This window comes from Trichoderma breve, chromosome 1 (genome assembly GCF_028502605.1).
Source record: "Trichoderma breve strain T069 chromosome 1, whole genome shotgun sequence".
Classification (NCBI taxonomy): domain Eukaryota; kingdom Fungi; phylum Ascomycota; class Sordariomycetes; order Hypocreales; family Hypocreaceae; genus Trichoderma; species Trichoderma breve.
In genome coordinates, this window is record NC_079232.1 from 958,987 (window position 1) to 972,613 (window position 13,627).

The 13,627-nt window shown below is 49.7% G+C and overlaps 3 protein-coding genes across 3 annotated transcripts; 1 reads left to right on the forward strand and 2 right to left on the reverse strand.

Moving 5' to 3' along the window:
* Window positions 1-386: 386 nt before the first annotated feature.
* T069G_00320 (MCM2/3/5 family domain-containing protein) lies at window positions 387-2,741 on the reverse strand (the record flags this gene model as incomplete). Its single annotated transcript, XM_056167530.1, has 4 exons — window positions 387-879; window positions 945-2,353; window positions 2,415-2,541; window positions 2,605-2,741. The coding sequence occupies 4 exons, from the start codon at window positions 2,739-2,741 to the stop codon at window positions 387-389; spliced, it is 2,166 nt and encodes a 721-aa protein (XP_056032846.1).
* Window positions 2,742-3,362: 621 nt separating this feature from the next.
* On the forward strand, window positions 3,363-6,843 carry T069G_00321 (vps54-like protein domain-containing protein; the record flags this gene model as incomplete). The annotated part of the gene is made up of 6 exons (XM_056167531.1): window positions 3,363-3,448; window positions 3,508-3,644; window positions 3,698-3,970; window positions 4,055-5,221; window positions 5,294-6,548; window positions 6,606-6,843. 6 exons carry the CDS (start codon window positions 3,363-3,365, stop codon window positions 6,841-6,843), a joined length of 3,156 nt encoding a protein of 1,051 aa, XP_056032847.1.
* Window positions 6,844-8,516: 1,673 nt separating this feature from the next.
* On the reverse strand, window positions 8,517-9,020 carry T069G_00322 (uncharacterized protein; the record flags this gene model as incomplete). The annotated part of the gene is made up of 1 exon (XM_056167532.1): window positions 8,517-9,020. The coding sequence occupies one exon, from the start codon at window positions 9,018-9,020 to the stop codon at window positions 8,517-8,519; it is 504 nt and encodes a 167-aa protein (XP_056032848.1).
* Between the last annotated feature and the right edge of the window lie 4,607 nt (window positions 9,021-13,627).

Genomic DNA, 13,627 nt, shown 5'->3' on the forward strand with positions numbered 1-13,627 from the left:
GGTTTCTCCTTTGGCGGGATCACATTGATATGTAGAGGATTGAGTTTTGAAGAGAGAGTGAAGGGGGATGAAGGGGGCTATATATAGGCAAATTGGGACGTGGTTGTAGTTGAGGTTGGATGATTCTGTATTAGGAGGTTGAGCCGATGAGTCAAAGGATCCTTTGCGCGCTAAGTAACTCACCGTCAAACAACAGAGTTCACATGATGATGATAAGCACCCCTGGAGTCATGCCGAATGAAAAAAAAAAACATTTATAGCTGCGCTGCGTTTCAATTATTTTATTTCTTTTAATATAAGTCACGGCTGTTTTTTTCTAAGCCGCGCTGTCTCATATATGGCAACATCATGACGCATCTCAACCCGAAACCGGTGGTCCTCCTCGATTAAGCTCCGTTGCGGTAAACCTGCGCTCCTTGGTTTCTAAACATGATTGTATCCCTCCGTTGCAGTAGCATTAGCGACCGATTCAAGGCCTGCTCACTGTAACCCTTCCCTTCCACCATTTCTCTTCGCAGAGTGGCTAGACTGGTGCTCCATCCAATGGGTAGTCGCCGCTTCAGCTCAGCCTCAAGGCGGCTCACTTCGTCATTCATTTCACGGCTGCCCTGGTTGCTGCCCTGGTTGACTGCGTCCATGGTAGAGCAAAGGAAGAGGCGGATGGCCTCGTCGACATGTGCTTCAGTGGCAATTGGCGAGAGGGTGAGTTTGGCGAGTGATTCTGTGATTCGGACAATGGCTTCGAGTTGACGGACGGTGATGGGGATGGAGGATCGTGTGTTGGCTTCAATCTCGGCGGCGTGAACTTGACGTCGGATGGATACAAAGTGAGAGGACAGCTTCTCAGCGGCCTCAGGGCTGAGTCGAGGAGCGCATCGTCTGAAGTAAACAAGTTAGCCAAAATGGATGCATAAAACAACGAGAAGAAAAGGGAGAGAACATACGTTTTGCAGTAGGTAATGTATCGTCGCATCTTCTGCACGGGAATCTCAGACTCGGCTACATCCTCGGCACCACGGCCATCCATATGAATGCCCATGACGTGCTTAGCCATCCTCTCATCCTTTTCTCGGCTGTGATCATCCTTGACAATGAAGATCATGTCAAAACGAGACAGAATGGTTGTTTGGAAGTCGATATTCTCTCCGGGCGTCTTCATGTCGTCGTAACGTCCGAAAATAGGGTTAGCAGCCGCAAGAACCGACGTCCTGGCGTTGAGAATCGTGGTGATACCGGCCTTGGCAATCGATATCGTTTGCTGTTCCATAGCTTCGTGAATGGCTACTCTGTCCTCGTCTCGCATCTTGTCGAACTCGTCAATGCACACAACACCACCATCAGCGAGCACCATGGCACCACCTTCCAGATAGAATTCTCTTGTTGACTGATCACGTTGAACAGAGGCCGTCAGACCAGCCGCTGATGAACCCTTTCCGGATGTATAGATGGAAATCGGAGCTGCCTTTTCAACAAACTTTAGGAGTTGCGACTTTGCAGTACCGGGGTCACCAAGAAGCAGCACATTGATGTCACCTCTTAATCTCATGCCGTCGGGTAAAATCTTCTTTGATCCACCGAGAAGCAGACAGAGGATGGCCTTTTTGATGTCTCGGTTGCCATAGATGGACGGGGCAATGCAATCCGCCATGATGTTGTACAGGTCCGGCCGTCTGCTCAACTCTAAGAACTCTTGTTCCTCTTCTTCTGAAAATGTAGCGTTTCCTTTGGCGGCTTGGTCAATGTCCGTCTGGATTCCCACGGCTCTGAGGTATGGTGTTCGAATAGCAACTGCGCCTCCCGTTGACGAGTTTTTAGACGCCTTATTCTGATAAATGGAAAAGATACCCATCACAGTACACCGGGAGCCAGGGACTACTCGGTTTGTTAGATATCTATCGGCGGTGATGAGCACATGGCGAGGCAGTTCTCCCACAGGGACCTGATCGGGGGCCTCCTGAAGCTTAATAACCTGCTGATCGACGAAGCGACACTTTTCATGCAGGACAAAGTAGGGATCTAGTGGACAAGTCGGCGTAGGATCTTTAGGAAGACGCTTCCGCCCGCATTGTCTAGGCAATGTGACTCCTGTGAAGCCACCAAGGATAGGGAGCACTTGGGAGTGGCTGCAGTTTCTGCACTGAATGTTTAACTCGGTGGCTTTTGAGGACATGACGGAAGCTCCAATCACAATGCCCGGCACGCGGACCATTCGGGCAATTGTCATGGAATCGAGATTGCGAATCGACACATCGTCCGCATCGGAATGCAGCAGAAGCTGGTGGTCGGGGAGGTCGACATTCTTTTCGTGGGGGAACACAATTCGATGTGTGCATTTCTTCAATGCTGCTTCGAACTAAACAATTGATTCTTTGTCAACTCTGCTCGTCTTCACGACAGTTCAGGGAGCCACCCACGAGAGGAATAATTTCAGCAGGCTCTGACACTAGTCTATGTGCAAGCTCTTCATTGAAGCTGATTAGATCCTTAATATCGACATCGCAGTAGAACTTTTTCAGCAGCGCATTTTCTCTCAGTTGGTCTCTGCATACAAAATCAGTCAGCCAAGGAGTCCTTTGTGTCTTTGGAGGGAAGCTGTGCCATTACCGGTAGACAAAGTTGTTGTCGAGGCGGAAATCCAGGATGAACGTCTCCAGCTGGGACTGCAGCTGCAGCCTGGTGTCGTCGACATCGCCAAAGTTGGACTCGTACACGCGAGCCGAATACACAGACTGACGATCCATGATATTATGTGATGCTCGCTGTGAAAAATAAGCAGATTTCGACGAGCGGCCACAGGCTGTTTTTAGTTGATGCTCAACCCAAGCTGCTCTGCTGGGTACAAACCTGAACTGAAGGGTTGGCGGGGCAAATCTGGCTACAGGGACTCGACGCGCCTAGAAAAGAGACGCGAAACACGCGTTTAGTGGTTGCAGCAGGGTCGTGCCATAGCTGGAAATGGCCTAGCGCATTCTTCGCTCCAGGGACCGTATCACGTGTGTTTCGGGAGAATATCGGGTCAGAAGTACATGTAGCTTGGCTGCGGATTGCTGACGGCATGCGACTTGCAGCTGTTGGCAGCTTGGCGAATGGACAGTCGTCAACTCTCTCTTTGACTGGCAGCTCGACGCTTGATTTGATCCTGCTGACGATTCTCTTGCTTCTCTGTTTAATCCTAATCCGGCGTCTATTCTTTTCCAATCCTTATTTGCTAGCGATGATACCCCGATAGTCTCTTATAATACTCCGTTACACATCTTGGACTTGGAGATCCGAAGTTGGTAGCATTGCTTTCGTCGCCTTGCTCAGCCACAGCCAAATCCGAGCTTCATTTCGCAGTCTTCCACGAACCATTGCAGCCAGCCATGTATTCCACGCCCAGCGCCGGCAGATCTGTCGATAATCTGGCCCCATTGTCTCCTGGAGGCCGAGCAGACTATCCTTTCCACAGGTGGGCACTCTTTTCTGAGCTTCGCGGGGGAAGCTATCCGGTAGCTGACGGCAATGCAGCGGTCGAATAGGCCAAGGCCATCCGCGGCCGCACTCGAGACGGAGCTCCGTAGCCAGTTCAATTCATTCGATAGGAGGAACATTGGATACATCGCTGAGCGGCGGCTCCTCTGCTGTATACGAATCTGGACAGAATGGTTTGTTGGGCCGCATTCGACCAAGATAGCGCTAGCTAATTGAGGCGCCATAGCAATCTCGACGTTGCTGCAACCCCCTATTGTCCGAACAGGCCTCCAGCCTCATACATCAGCGCCAGCCTCGAGTTCTCACAAGCCCCCCACCGCAAGGGACATCCCGCCCGTTACATTGACCAACATACCCAAGGTTGACCCCGAAGAGTTTGCGCCCTACCTCTCCCAGATTGGTGCTCTATACGAACAACTTCGCCGCGTCAAGGAAAACGAGGAGGAGGAGAATGCCAATCGACGAGGCAGTAGACAAGACGAGCAGGCCGAAAGTACCAGTGACGGGCTCTTGCGGCCGGGAGCTAGAGGTCGTCTTCCTCGGAAAGGTTCTACGGCCTCTTTGTCCTCTGTGACCTCGGTAGACACTGTTAGCTCTTTGCGTAGGCCATCGGCGCTCAGCCGTAAGGCCACGCAAGGACCTCCGCCGCTGTCAACTATCCCTACAGTGTATTTTGACGACGACTTTCATCTTGAGAATCCCCGGACTTTTGATGTTGTAAGCGAACGCTCCGAGGTCATACAGAAGCATAAAGATGAGGGGAATGGAAATGCTGTGGTGCCGAGGAAAACACTGGCAACGAATGCCATCCTGCAAGAGAAACTCTCCTGGTACATGGATACCATTGAAATTCACCTTATCAACTCCATCTCAACCGCATCGACCACGTTCTTCACGGCACTGGGATCCCTCAAGGAGCTCCACTCTGAAGCAGCGGACTCGGTACAGCGAATCAAGGCTTTGAGAAAGGAACTGGAAGCTTTGGATGAGAGAGTGGCCGCAAATGGCCTGATGATGGTTCAAAAACAACGACGGCAGGAGAACCTCCGACAGCTCAGCGACGCAATTTGGCAGTTGAGATTGGTTACCGAGGGCGTGGCTAACTGTGAGTCTCTCGTTGATGCTGGTGAGGTGGAAAAGGCACTGGCCAGCATCGACTCGCTGGAATTGCTGATAGCGGGCGAACGCGAAGAGTCTGGTGAGCAGGTCGATATGCCTCGATTAAGAGATTTAAGGTCTGCTTCGGTTCTACAAGGGGTCAATTCGGATCTCTCTCAACTTCGATTTCGCATCGGCAAGGCATATGAATCTCAGTTCTCATCCATGCTTTCATCCGATATTCGTCGGCATTTTGAAACTTTCACAACGTCCGACGTCCTTCTTCGATGGAGCAACGCAGCACCGAAAAGGGGCAACTACCCTAGGTCACCGTCTATCTTTCCCACATATTTGGCGGGTACAGACGAATTGAAAGCGCAGTTATTGCCAGTAATGACTGGTTTGCATCGCGCAAAGCATGTTGCAGTTGCCGCGACCGCTTATCGTGAGGAGATTCTTCGCGAAATCAGAAACTTGATCCGCCGCCCGCTCCCAAGTTCCAATGACGATGACAACATGTCCATGATGTCAGTTTCTACCGCGAGCGGAGGTAGACACTTGTCGAGCCAGGAGAAGTCTGCGAATTTGGCCCGCAATCTACGGTCATTGGATGCAGAAGACGCAGAGGCACTTTTTATAAAGATATACACTGGTGTGACAGAGACGTTGAGGCGCGTGTCGACCCAAGTAAAGGTTTTACTCGATATTGCCAGTTCACTTTCAGATCAGCCCAATGGCGATGGACTCAAATCGCCCCCGATTAGATCTCCCTTGCCTAGCCCTCGATATGATCGGCAAATGAGCAACTCACAGCAGCCATCCGCGTTTGCAATTCAGGAAGAGCTCCATAAAGCCATTGATCTAGGAAACTTGCTGTCGCAAGCTGTCGATCTGGCTAACGAAAAGATTGTCAAGATTCTCAAAGTTCGATCAGAGCAGGCTATCCACCTCCCACTTGACTTATTCCTGCGATATTTCAACCTCAACTTATTCTTTACATACGAATGCGAAGCGATATCTGGAAGAAGTTGCTCTACACTGAAGACTGTGGTTAACAACCATATCAAGGAGTTTGTACAAAAATATCGCGACGCTGAAATGCAAAAGCTTGCCCAGGGGATGGAATCAGACCAATGGGGTGCCAAGGACTTTACAGACGAGAACACTCTGCTCTTGAACCAGATCCTCGAGTGCAGTACCCATGACATAGAAGCTTGGACCGAGAACAGTAGGATATGGATTCCTTTCGAGAGTCCAAAGAAACTGAGTTCGGATATTGGCTCATCGGAAGCAAACGGTGCTAGCAAGGAAAAGGTTCGAAACGCAGTCATTGAGTCGGAGAAATTCGTGCTTCCGAATTCTGCCGTGCTATGCCTTGACGGTATGGGAGATTTCCTGCAGTTGATCGCCGGAATCCCATCCATGACGTCGGATATTGCAACGTCTTTGGTAGCTTACCTGCAGCTCTTCAATTCCCGATGCTTTCAACTCATCCTGGGAGCCGGTGCTACTCGATCGGCCGGCCTGAAGAATATCACAACGCGACATCTAGCTCTTGCATCTCAGGCTTTGGCATTCATGGCTACCTTGATCCCTCATGTGAGAGAGTATGTTCGCCGTCAGGCAGGCTCCGGCGCCAATGTCTCCAATCTAATGGGAGAGTTTGACAAAATTCGACGATTGTTTCAAGAGCACCAAGACAACATCCATCAAAAACTGATTGAAATTATGAGTGGCCGTGCTGTTAATCATGCAAAGAGCATTCGAGCCATCAACTGGGACACTGACACTTCCGAGGGACCACACTCGTACATAGAGATGCTCGTCAAAGAGACAACAACGTTGCACCGTGTCCTGACCAAGCATCTTCCCGAAACGTCCATCCAACTCATCATGGTGCCTGTATTTGCAAGCTACAAAACCCAGCTCGGAGATGCCTTGCGGCAAGCAGCCGTAACAACGAAGGCTGGTCAAAGGCGGTAAGTGATGTCATGAGAATACCAATATTTTTCTTCCTTTCTAACACATCTTTCCAGCATGATGCAAGACGTAGACGTCTTTGGTGACAAGTTGCTAAGGATTGACGGGTTTGGCGATGCCGGCGAATTCCTCGCCAATATTGTCAGGTCAAAGAAGGTTGAGGAAGATTCATCTACCACGACTACAACTACAGCTGCAACTGCAACTACAACTAATGGAACAAGTGATTCAAAGACAGAGGAGAAGGTTGAATCGGAATCAAAGAAATCTTCAGAGGAGTCACCAAAGGAGTGAGAAAATCACTTGAGTCTATATATACATCTTTTATCGGATGGCTTTTGCTTTATGACAGATGCGGAATCATTAGATGGGAGTTTATGGTTGCTTTTTTCTCTTCTTTTTGGTTCATCTTGTTGGATTTGTATATTACGATTGTACAAAGCGAAGAAGCGACGCATGGCTATCTGCGTCGTGTACATATAATGATGTGGGGATAATGATCTGAATCATCGCCCTCTATGCTACATTACCTATTACATGGAGTTCTGACTCGGCGATTGCACTATTGCACTTTTGACAAACGGAAGTTCTACGGCGCTTCCAAAGACATTCTGGCTAGTCATTGATTTCAAAAGAACCGCTAGAATTTTTTTTCTTTTGTCAGGTACAGCACAGTGCAGCTTTTCTTATGTATTGTTGGTGAGAAGCGCGAGCAGCCGATCAACGGCGCAAAACCTTTACGCCTCTTCAATCATCTCCCACGTGCAGCAACAAAAAACAATAGAGAGCAGTTTTCTTTTTTTGTTTCTCGGGTTTAATTCCGTTTATCCACACATTATTTGTGGCGCTTGTCAAGTTTAAAACAGTGAGCTGAAAGGTAGACGCCATTCGGGGTCCCTTTTTTTTTTTTCTCTCTCTCTTCTTCTATTCACGCGCGAGTTTTCTCGATTTTAGCCGTCTACAGTAGGAAGGAAGCCCTAAAATTGACTCTTTTTGTGCGTGGCTTCACGATGTGTAGATCAGATAAAGCTGCTGGGTTAAAATTTTCTTTATGGTTATGACAAGGTGGCGAAACAGCTTGTTGCTATTACTATATAGCAACCCATAATAAGTCCGACAACTCGGCGATTCTCCACGACTTTTTCTTCCATTCTTCCTTCCAAATTTTCTTCTTTCGCCTCCGGCAAAAAACGAAGGCATCGTCTCTTTTGGGCAACTTACGCCGTTGGTCTCGTTATTAGTGCACGAGTCGGTGTTGGTTTTGGTGTTGGCAGCTGGTTGAAAGCGCTGATAGTCTGGCTTTAAAGTAGCAAAAGAAAAAAAAAATTCGTCTCTTGTTAGCGTCAGGGCGGTTCACACTAACGGAAGTGCTTTCTTTCTGTCATGAGTAAATTGGTCATCATCTAAACGCCGAGGAGAAAGAGGGAAAGAAATCGCGTGCTTCTCTGCTTCGGGTGGCGTGGTTGACAGGCTTTGTAATATCAATCAAATCGCTCAGAATCACGGAGCAGGGCCATCAAGTCGTTGAATTGAATCAAATTTCCACATTGCCATCTCTATATCTATCCAGAATCTGTATATAAAGTCTAAATATATACAACAAGAAAAAAAGGGGTATTCATGAAGTGAAGAAAAAAGTTGTAAAAGGTCCGTAGTAAAAGAGTGTGTGAAGCGCCTCAGTGGGCGGTAAAGTTGAAATGAGTGCCAGCCTCTGGTTCCCCCCTCTCACTCTAGGTGAGAAGAAGAAAGACCAAAATCTGTAAGAAGTGAATGGTTGTGCTCGCAACCAAGTTTGTCCTTTTTTGTTTCCCGTGCAAAACCTATACCCAGTAACCCGTATCCCATATCATGATAAGTTTTTGCATTTCATCATAGCGTCATGAGTGACCTGGTGCTCAGCACCAAGGGGAGCTAAAAGCCCCCCAGAGTCAAATCAAGAAAAAAGGAAAGTCTGAATACACAGCTATTTACTGCTCCTCAGTGAAGGTGTGAGCAATGGAGCCAGAGCCAAGAGTGGTGATGAGGTCGCTCTCCATGGTAGCCTTGGTCTGAATGTCATCAGGGAGGTAGTAGGCGTTGTTGCAAGGGAAGTTGACGCAGCCAGACATGGGCTCGTAGGACTCAGCAGGGAACATCAGCTTGACGTTGTCCTTGTCGTTGGGGTCAACAATGGCGGAGACGTCAAAGTAGGTCAGTCCGTGCCAGCTGCCGAAGTTGACCTCGCCGAGCATGCCGGGGACGTTGGCAGCGCCCTCCTTGACGGCGTAGAAGTTTCCTTGCCAGGTATCAGGGAAGGTAACAGTGGTGTTCTTGCTGCCGTCGACGGTGACAGAGTCAATGTCAGCGTTGCCAGGGTTGCAGGTGAAGTAGATGGTGCGCTGAGCGTCGTCCAGAGTCCAGAAGGTGACTGTGGCAGCGGAAGAGAGAGCCGCGGAGGCAATGAGAGTAGCAACAGAAGTAGCGAAACGCATTTTGAATGTTTGTTTGGGGGGTTTTGCTTGAGAAGCTGAAGAAAGAGTGTTGTATATAATGTGACGGGCCTTGCCGTTATACTCTGCTTTCCAGAAGGAGTGAAAAGGTGTAAAGTACACAAGAAAGAGTGATAGTCCGAAGACAAGTGAAATGAACAGTGATGGTGATATCTTGACAAGATTTCCTGTGAACAAGAAAGGGAGGAAGCCGTCCTCTTTATAATTACTCAATCACATAGCCAAGAGGGCTCATCGACCAGCATACGCGTGGCAAAGGGTAGTCTGGTGGGGAGCAGAACAACCGGCACTGTTCTCTCCCCTCTTTGTCCCCCCCTGTGGGCGCCTATCGTGGGTCGATTCAACGACCGACGAGCCCAGAGGCTATTTTAGTGCCTGCATGCTTGACCTTGAAAAAGCTTTCCATGTGCATAGAGGACAGCGTCTAATGCAGGCACCATTTGCTAGCCAGCGGTGGTGCTGGCGAGTGGTGTGGACGGAAGCGGTAGCATGCTGGGCACCCGGAAGCCGAAGCCGTTGAGCACCCTTGCTCTCAACGCCACAATGGATTACGGTGGGCTCGTAAAGACTGAGCTTCGGGACCCCATTGCGCGGCACAACTTGGACCAGCGAGTGGGCCTTTTCAGAAGAGAAAAGAGAAGACAAGAAGACGAACTGCGTCTAGCAAGACTGGTCACCGAGACTGGCCTTGTGCTGGCGCATTTTGAAACAAATGGTGTCCATTTTCAGCCACTTTTTGACATCCCACATGACTAAAAAAGGGCCTCTGATGGACGTAATCCGAGTTGAATGGGAACTGCAGCGCTGTTGCGCGTTACAGTTGCCGCTGCGCTCGTTCCCCTCACCTTGTGATGCATGTCGCCCGGCCACGGACGCCTTGCGAAAAAGCATAATCGAATGTTTTTGCAAACGGCTCAGATACTCCAATAAGAGGAGGAGAAGAAACTCTCGTCGATTTGCTGGCGCTCAGCGTATCAGAGCTTGTCAGCAAACGGCAGAGAAAGATGGTGTGCAGTCCAGGGTCGCAAAATTCAAACCAGTGGCACTGTGTTGTCACTGGCTTGGAGGGACGGGTTCCTGACCCGGATTCAGAAATCCAGAGCCGAGCATAAGACTTAAAGTTCGGTGCTCGCAGGTACTTGTCCATAATGTCCATTTCGTAATGGACAATGCGCATCATCGCCACCCAAACGCAGAGGCTGATACCTCGTGTAAGAGTACCCGCCCGACCCATTTCAAAGCTTTCAATTGGCCCAGAGGGTGCCCGACGGCTTGGGGAACCGTCTTTTCTAGCTGCATAACGGCCGGGACCCGGGGCCGTGACTCCATTGGTCGGTGCCTGGCAGGAATCCATGTGGCCTGCCCTGACAGGTCGCCGGACCGGCGGGTGGATCGTGAGAATTCTCCTGTCGTGCCTCTCCGCTGCCTCCGATTTAAAAGCCTGTGTCGAGCCAGTCGCAGAAAGTTGCACAAGGCCTCTTGGCGAGAGATTGTGCAGTGCGTAGTCTGGCTGATGATGGTAGTTGTCTCGGTGGCGGAAATCACTGTATGGATACTTGAAGGAAAGAAAAGCAACTGGTTCAACACTCTATGCCAATCTTTCATCCATCAGGCTCGGTTGAGATCGTGCGCACGGCCTCTCACGAATGCTTGTCCCCTGCGTAAATAGCTCGCGACTAAGGCAGTGGATTGGGCACCATCGAGCAATTCTCCTCATCCCCGCCGAGGAGGGCTGAGCCTGTGGTCTTTTTTGCCTCTGCGCCTTGCAGGGTTTCCTTCCTTAGGGCATCCGATGCTTCGATCCGTTTTGGGAACCCAGCCAATCCTTGTCACCAAAAATGCAGGGCGCAGGGATGTTGCAACCACCTGCGAACCTGCTTGCGCAGCTTCTCATGAGTCGCAAGGAACAACCAGAAGAGGTGGAACCTGAAAAATCCTCAAGGCTCCATCCACCCCAAGAGCAGCAGGGAGGTTCCATGGCCATAAGCAGCAGGGAGATTCCATGTGATTCCCTCCCTCCCGCTGCCTTCCGCCTCCAGAAACAATCGCGATTTCTCCTCGATGCGTGGGCCCATTGTCACGATCTCAACGCCGGTATCCAACCAAGGGTCACTCTCGGCCGCATGTAAGCCATGCTATCAATATTAGGTGGGAGGCCGACAATAGCCTGTATTATACGGATATCATTGTGCTCAATGCAACACTGCAAGCCACGTAGAGGCGCATCAATAGTAGCACATTGTTAGTTAACACGGCTCTAGGCTGCAAAGCTGATTTGACATGTTCACCTGGGTGCTTGATGATGCAACCCTTCCATAATCCAAGACTGCCGGTGGGGCTTCTAGAGAGACCAAGGCACACCGTGTTGGAAACATTTGGACCCTTTTGCGATAGCAACTTTGACGAGAGGGCAGACTCGATGTCTGCGCCTAACACATGTGCCGCATACCAAGAACCGTGGCTCAGTAACAATGAGACTTGGCACCGGCTGAATAGGTAGCCTTTCAGAAGCCGAGGCTTGCGTGGCAACCGATAAATGGTTCTTTGGAAGCCCTCCAGATGCCCATTTCGTGTCAGAAACTGGCGGTTGCATGATGACCATTACAGCGTTCACCATTCACACAGTGAGGGGTTTCTCTGGGGAGAATTCCAGAATTTTTTTCTCAAATGGACGGCGAACAAGAAACAGGTTAAACTGCTTGACCTCCACCCGGGAATATCAGAATGGCCCAGTTATCCCTCACTAAGAATGGACATGATTGCCTGATACGGTAAATGTAAACTTGCCTCTGTATGTAGTGTAAGATAGCTTGGGCCCAGTTCTGATATTTTTGCCAAAGCCAACCCAAAGCTGGGTTAACTGGCAGAGGGCAACTTGGCCAACCCCAAGAGGAAATCCGAAAGACACGCACAAAAATTTCCTTCATTGCTCACGCCGTGGAAGATCCAACAGTCTAGGCTATTCGGATAGCCCGCACAGTGGCGAGTTCGAGCCGTAAAGCAAAGCCCGAGTTTTTGCCATGCTTGAGCTATCGATTGACGGCCTTCGGCCCTCGGTGAGAATAGCCGTTTATCAGGCGGAAATATGTCTGCGTGTCTTTGGGCTTGGCCGAGAGGAGAGAGCAGCTAGTGCAATTGGGCCGTGAAACAATAGTTTTGTCGACTAACGAGGTGCTCCAGAGACTTGGTGAGAGCGCACCACCTGGATGCCAAAGTTTGGGCCGCATGAGCCATTAAGGCGTCAGGCAGGAGTTGGAATGAGAACAGGTGCACAGCGCCAACACATGCAAAACCGGTGAGTGAGTACATCGCACAAGCACAGATATCTGTGAAACTTAGAGAAGCATCAATGAATGCGAATCAAAGAAGAGGACGATGTGCCAGATAAAGGCATGGCATGGGTGTGACGAGGGTCATCAAGGTGCACATTATGCGAAGGCCATGGACAATGGTCTTGTCTTGGGGGCAATTCTCAGCATGAAGAGTTCCAGCGATTTCTTCGTCGTCAAGGCAGTCTACCTATGGAAAGCAATTTAGTTAGATCTGGTTGATAAGCGGAAAGGGAGTAGAGTAACTTGAACCTCCTCGAGTATTGCACTTCGGCCATGACAGGCATCGTACCGCTATCGTCACTCACTGTTCCCTCGTTGACAGGGCGTAGGAACGTAGGACAAATTGCTTAATTTTTCCGAAAGGATGCATTTGCATGTGACGATTACAGACGTGGCGCAAGAAGTAAAACTCATGGCGGAAAGCTTTGAGGCAGATTCTCTGCACTTGGTAGTGAGGGGGATTTTGTTGGCCATTCCGTCAAGGGAAGAGGAAGCACGAAGCACGTGTTGAGAGTGTACGTACAGTGTTTACTCAGGTATCATTCGGATAACACTGTATTTTAATATGGCGATAGGCAGCGCTATACAGTGTTAATCATTCAAGGCAAGTGCGACGCCTCGTATTCCTCACGATGCAACTCCAAACTCTCTCGCCTCTAGATTCTTGCACATCAATTTTGTACGTAAAATCCAGATACGGAGGTAAGTATTCATACAGGTATCATCTAATCTATTTTTCGTCTGCTTGAGGCTGCATCCAATATACTAACATGCATCCAGACGCACACATCACGATTCCAAGCTGCATGCCATTCATTCACATGCAAACACACAGCCAGACGTGAAAGCCACCATTCTTCCATCCGCCATCATTTCTCTCGCCAGCCATCACCCTGTTTCTATCGGACCTATTTTTAGCTTAGAGCTCTGAGAGTTTCTTGCCGTTTTTTTGGTGGCAAACTCTCTCTGCGTTGCTTTCGGCTGCCCAGCTCAGTGGTTGGTTCCGTTGCCGTCTACCCGCATTCCAGTCGGAACTCAATCTGCCAGCCGGAATCATGTAGACGACATCAGATCGGTGCAAGGCTCCTTAACGCCTAAAAGTCGGCGGATAAGCGTATTACCATTCTCGAACTGCATTCAATCGGACTCTCAGCTGTGATGATTAACGGGGACCGCATGGGAGAACCATGTTTGGTTATCTTTCATTCGATTGCACTCATAGATGATCCCGGATCCAGCCTTCATTCTGCCGTACAA